At 43.1% G+C, this 6,500-nt stretch overlaps 1 protein-coding gene across 1 annotated transcript in view; it reads left to right on the top strand.

Annotated features, from left to right (window-relative positions):
- LOC103361835 (teneurin-3-like) overlaps nt 1-6,500 on the top strand; it is a 234,735-nt gene that overhangs the window by 163,639 nt on the left and 64,596 nt on the right. Inside the window, exons 18-19 of the mRNA XM_008288031.1 lie at nt 4,828-4,947; nt 6,291-6,423. Of these exons, the coding sequence (XP_008286253.1) occupies nt 4,828-4,947; nt 6,291-6,423 (253 nt within the window). The remainder of the gene's footprint in view (nt 1-4,827; nt 4,948-6,290; nt 6,424-6,500) is intronic.

Here is a 6,500-nt window from a genome sequence, read left to right on the forward strand (position 1 = left end):
TTTTGACCAACTGGTGAGTGAGCAGTCACCACAGCCATCAGGAATGAAGTTTAAATGTCCAAAAAAAGATTCAAACAAGCAGCTAGCATTAAGGATAAAACAGATTTTAGCAGCTTGTTTAGAGTAACTTTAATAATCCCTGCACACAAATTGTTTTGTATCCGTTGTTTAAGTTGTGAAGTTATACAGTAACACAAGAAACACAATGAAATCCAAGACATGCAAGAAAACACCGGGAGGTCCAGACATCAGAGGAGCAGAAAAAAAGCCCTCCTACCCAGGGCCGCTGCACAGCACTTTAAAGAAAGGCTAAAATTACTTCCAGTCCCTCTGTATGTTTTTCATCATCGTGGGTTTATGGATATTCTGTGTCATTTCTTTTTTTCCGTGTGTGTGTTTTCCTTCTATAGCAGTGACTGTTTGACTCCAAATGCGTGTGCCTGCAGGTCATAGCTTACCCTAATTTTATTTACCATAATATGAGAAGTAGCAGTTTGGCTTTGCTTTATGTTTGGATGAATGCAATAGAAAAAAAAAAGCATGATTGAGTCTGAGATACAATACGAGGACTCAAGGTCTGCCATTTTTTTTCTCGCCAAAAGCCATTTCTGCCCACATCTGCCTCAGAAATAACATTCATTAAATATGATAAGAGAGAGGGAGAGAGGGGTGGTGGGGGGCAGTCTGCAAAATACAGAGAGTGAAAGGCAGAGTTACTGACAAGGAAGAAACATGACGGCCATTCTGTTCAGCCATTTTTCTGCTTTTGTCACATTTTTTATGCCAGCCTGAATGTTTCATAAGAGGAGAGGGCCACAACCATGTAATAAAAACGTCCAGGATTTCCATAATGGAATGGGCCTGTAACCTTATAATAAAAATGTTTTATTAGACGCGAAAACAGAGTTGGTGTGTGTGTGTGTGTGTGTGTGTGTGTGGTTGAAGGGTGTTTAAAATGCCGGCTTTACACTTAAAAGACAAAGAGATGATATCTTAATTTCCCCTTTTTCCTGTCAAAGTGACTCATCCACACACAGCACACTGTCAGAGATAAACCACACAGTGTAATGTATGAAGTATAATCGGTAAAAAATGTTCCTAAAAAAATACCTGTTAGCTCAACGGGCGAGATGCCTGCGTTTTAATAAGGCAGTGTGTAGGTTTGCACTCAAACTGGAGGAAGGTAAGACAGCTCTGGGGGAAAAAAAACAGAGAGAAACAGATGTGCAGAGTCCATGTTTTCATCCTCTGTGGCAGATTGATGAAGCTTTCCTCTGTGCTGGCTGAACAGTGAAGCTGCCTGTTAACATGACCGTCGTCTAATAGGATGTTTTACACATCTGGCACGTATCTGGTATGTTTTGATTGCAAACAGGCTTTTTATTAACACTTAATCTGTGAAAACAATATAAAACAATATAATCCAGATATCAGGTTTGTGCAGGAGTCCAACAGGTTGGCTAACTCGATGTTACCGCGTCCAGTCGCCAGTGGCATCATTAGGCCCGGGCATTCGGGGCTGCAGCCTATTGGCTCGTTCCACCTCAATTCACAGAACGCCCACATCTGACCATCTTCAGTTTGACTGATGTTTTGATCAGGTCGCGAATATGATTGTCCACGTGTAGAGTCTGGGGTCAGAGCTAGCATTAGTTTTCGGGCTGAATTCTCGTAGATTAAAGGTAGCAGCTGGACCTGCTTGAGTTCCTTGAAGACGTTCCACCTTCATCCAAGAGGCTTCATCAGCTCTGACTGACTAGTTGGGAGTTCCACATACTGATATCCTGAAGGAGACATTAACACCTGAGTTTGGGTTTCAATTGGGGGTTTGTTGCTCCTCCCCCTCGTTATGTGAGTCGTTAGTGCTCCCCCTGACACAGTGGGGTTCGTTAGGGTCTCTGTGGCTAGGTGTGGATGTGGGTTCATCTTCCTGGGGAGATCTTAGGACTGAATTGTAAACAGGTGAGAGGTGATGCCTCAGACCTCCACCTCTGCTGAGGGATGGTCTCTCCAGTTAGATGGCTTCTTTCAACCCTCTCTCAAACCATCTATCCTGTTTTGGTGTTAATGGCTCGTTAAGGATATCAGTATCTGGAACTCCCAACTAGTCAGTCAGAGCTGATGAAGCCTCTTGGATGGAGGTGGAACATCTTCAAGGACCTCATGCAGGTCCAGTTGCTACGATTGATCTGATCAGAATAACCATGACCTGGAGGACTGAGGATCTTCACAGACTTTTCAGGCTAAACATTCTTAAAGAGCTGTTTTCTTCACACCAATCTGTGGAGCAACGTTTGAGGTGCCACAACTTGAGAATTAACGTAGCTGGAGTCCTGAAATGTTGTCGGCTCAGGGATGTGTACATATTCAGTGGTGCAGCTCTGCTTCGATAGAATAACACAGACCGGTTATATAATGGTGTACTCCAGGATTCCACCAACCATAAAACCTTTATTTTTCAGCCCGAGAGGCAGAATATTTTGCCTGTGATTACCACCAGTAGGAGCTTTAAAAACGTGGAGTACGGTGCCAGTCAGAGGAATACTTTATGAGAAAGATATATCAAAATTACATTTTCTGCATTTATGGCTCATATTTGAACAAGCATTGAGCAGGTGTGATAATGAAACCACTCCAACAGTGTCCCAACTAGAAGACTTGTATAATATTGTCACTGGGCTTAAAGAAAAATCCTGGTTATAGTGCTTCCAGTAGTTTTAGGGAAAGTGGTACCATCAGCAGTCACGTGTATATGAGCGATCGTCACATAGAAACACTGTGGTGGGAAAGTTGGTAGCAATAATACACAGTGTGCTGGAACCAATAGGAACTTTAATACCAGCAAGCTAACACAGGTAATGTCTGCCTGACACACATTTCTGTTACAAGGCACACTTTTGAATGTGAAGACACCCGGGATTGTTCTGTGTGGGTTCTCTCCGGGTTCTCCGGCTTCCTCCCACAGTCCAGAAACATGCTGAGGTTAATTGGTGATTGTAAGTTGTCCGTAGGTGTGAATGTGAGTGTGCTTGGTTGTCTGTCTCTAAGTGTAGCCCTGTGATAGACTGGTTACCTGTTCAGGTGAACCTGCCTTCACCCTGAGTCAGCTGGGATAGGCTCCGCCCCCCATGACCCTAGTGAGGATTAAGGTGTAGAGATGACGGATGGATGGATGGATGGATGGAGGGACTGATGGATGGATGGATGGATGGATGGATAGTCTTGCAACCCTGCTCTCACTGTGACCTTAATGTGGCTAAACATAGACAGAAGTTGGGATCGCCTTATTTTGCAAAGAGCATGTTGTTTTATTGTCATTTGACTCTGAAATACTTACAGATTTCTGGACTGGGTTGAGCCCCCACTCTTCACCTCTGGACCTGACCTTGTCGTCAGGGTTAGTGTTAGTGTCATTTATTGACATGTTCTTTGTGTTAAGACGAAATGGTACAACTGCTCTACAGTCCTGCTGAAAAAATATCTGCCTGCAATGCATATGCATGGGCATCTTATCAGCAAAAACTCATTTGCAGTATATATTTAGATCAACATAAATGGGTTTGTTTGAAACCAAAAAGGCAGGACATGGCATTCCAATTACTGGCCCTGATGTTAGTGACTCACTGAGTCAGGCCTTCTTTAGCCAGCATTTTTATTTCTTACATGTTTAGACCAAAGAGTGGAGCCAACTCTGCTTAGCTTGAAAAGTTATAAACGATTCACTTTAATGAGATATCATCTCTGACCAGGCCTAATCGCTACAGCTTATTATTTATATTTATCATAATTTTGATATTACAGAAATAATTCTATTATGGTTTGGAAGTATTTTGTTCCAGAGGCTGTAAAACCTGCAATAAATACTCCGAGCTGCGTTTCATTCGTGTGTTTTTTCATTAGCTTGGTGTTTGAGCTTCTGAGGCCTGTTCTTCCTCATGAGCACACTGAATAATTGGATTTGTTTGGATCGGTCTGATTTAAAGCTGCTTCAGGACTGATGTCAACACAAGCTGAAACCATTAAATTACCTCATAGAGATTATAGGTTTTACATGTCCTCATGTAAAAATATGTAATTATCAAACCTAATAAACCACGACATTTGTTGTACGCATGTTTAAATTACCATCACTGCGGCTGCACACAAGTTCTTCATGTAGAAAAATAAAAACCTAAGCAGGGACGAGGGGATGAGACCAAAACTCTGAAAATCTGTGACACGAGTGGATGTGACCTCCACAAAGAAGTGATGAATCGAATCTGACTAAACAAACTGTGAAGGCTGTACGGTTCAGAAGTTATTTACCAAATGAAGAAGAGTATTTCCACCAGACATCCACTTCACTTGAATGCTGCTCCTGTAAACTGTACTGTATCATAGAATGATGACAATCAGCTTGGTGACGATGTAAAGTGGAGGTCTGTGGTAGCATTAGTGTCCCATCACCGCCGCTGCTCAGCAGTTAGAACCACAGCAGTTGTTTTAAGCCATGACTCGGTGGGCTCTGCAGTTTCCTCACAAGCAGTAAATGTGATGATAAGAGTGTGTGAGTGTGTGAGTGTATGTTTGGTTCCTTGGGCCTGACAGAGACACCGGCTCGTCTCTGATTGGTCGATTTACTGGTTTACCTACAGGTGAGCACACAGTCATGTCTGAACTGTTAGCTTAGCGTTGATAGCTACGATCACTCGAGAGCTGTTGTGCTTGTTGTGTGTATCAGTGTGATTGTGCGTATGTGAGTGGACTCCAGGAAGACGAGTCGATGCTTATGCTGGCGCTAACGAGGATCCTAACAAACGAAACGACCCTCCGTCTCTCTCTCACCAGCTTGGTGTCGATAATTCGAGGTCAAGTGCTGACAGCCGACGGGACGCCTCTGATTGGAGTCAACGTGACGTTTGTCCACTACCCTGAACACGGATTCACCATAACACGCAAGGACGGCATGTGTGTATTTATTGATTATTTATATTCATGCAACATTTATCACCTGCTGTTTTCTGTGCACCTTGCATACCTTCCCACATCTGAAAATAGATGTCCTGCCTTTTCTATTCAGTGAACTCACTTGTAAAATATAATTGATCAGGCCGCCACACATCAGCTCGGCTCCATACCGCCATCAACATGTGGCGATATCTGATCGATAAGGAGCATCAACTTTCACAAGTTGGTGCAAATTAGACAACAGGAGGAGAGGAAGAAGCAGATGACAGGCACAGTAAAGGAGCACATACAGTGTCCTTTATTATTCAGGTGCAATATTCCATAAATGTTCTCATAACACCACAGTGGTCTGATTTCTGCCATCCAGTGCATGTAAAGCAGCTCAACAATAAAGGAGAATGCACTTATTTTTATTAGTATTTTTTACAAATTGTGGCTTTGCTTCTCATGTTTACATCATAAACAGGAACATCAGACATTATAGACACACCACTGCCATCAGGGTTTTCCTGTGTGATAAAAACATCCACACTCAGTTAGAAAAGACTTCCCTAATTTAAGATCTTAATTAATAATCACCAAATTGTGATGCTTGGTTCAGAATCAAAAGTAATGGCTGTTTGTTAGTCGTGCAGATGGGAGAAACATGCAGGCGCACAGCTGACTGCAGGGGAACTCGTTATTCTTCCACCAAACACGATGACGCTGAAGCTCAGACTTCCCCGTCAGCCTGGTTTCTATACACCTGCAACAGTGACACATGTCTCTGTCCATTCATATCCTGTGGACACAAAGGGGGCAAAAGAATCACCGTTTCCAACAATGAAAACATTAAACATTTATTAGTACTACCGGCGTGCCAAGTATGGGGGTTTCTCCGCAGCCAGCTGATCCTGACAGTAAGGATAAATCGAGCTGACGCTTCTCTGATTATTCCACAGAGCTGTAAGTAAGGATCCAAACCGAGTATCTGTGATGAACACTGTGTTGTTTTCAGTGACAAGTTTAATTGTGTGGGCATATCAATTAAAAGAAAATATAGTTAATGATGATCTAATGCTCAGGAATACATATATGTCATGATATGCACACACAGTTTATCAGGGCACAAACACACACGTAGAATTCAAACGAGGCTGTTTGTTGTACAGTTCTTAACTTCCTGTTACATGCCTCAAGAGTTTTAAGGTTAACGCGACTCAGTCAGCAGAAAGCTTTAATCAAGCCAACATTTTAATCCAGTTTAATGGCGCTGCAGGCGGCTTACAGCTGACTGCAGCGCTTTCTTCTACTTGCTGAACACTTTTTTTGTTGTTGTTTGTTTGGTGTTGGTGTGCCGGCAGGTTCGATCTCCTGGCCAACGGAGGAGCATCTCTGACGCTGAGCTTCGAGCGCGCTCCGTTCCTCACTCAGTACAGAACCGTGTGGATGCCATGGAACGTGTTCTACGTGATGGACACGCTGGTCATGAAGAAGGTGAGCCGCTGGCTGACTGAACTATGGCTTAGCATGTTCTGTTGAACTGCACCGGAGAGGTCAGAGATAGAACCAGA

The sequence above is a fragment of the Stegastes partitus genome, unplaced genomic scaffold (assembly GCF_000690725.1).
Source record: "Stegastes partitus isolate 25-593 unplaced genomic scaffold, Stegastes_partitus-1.0.2 Scaffold538, whole genome shotgun sequence".
Lineage (NCBI taxonomy): Eukaryota > Metazoa > Chordata > Actinopteri > Pomacentridae > Stegastes > Stegastes partitus.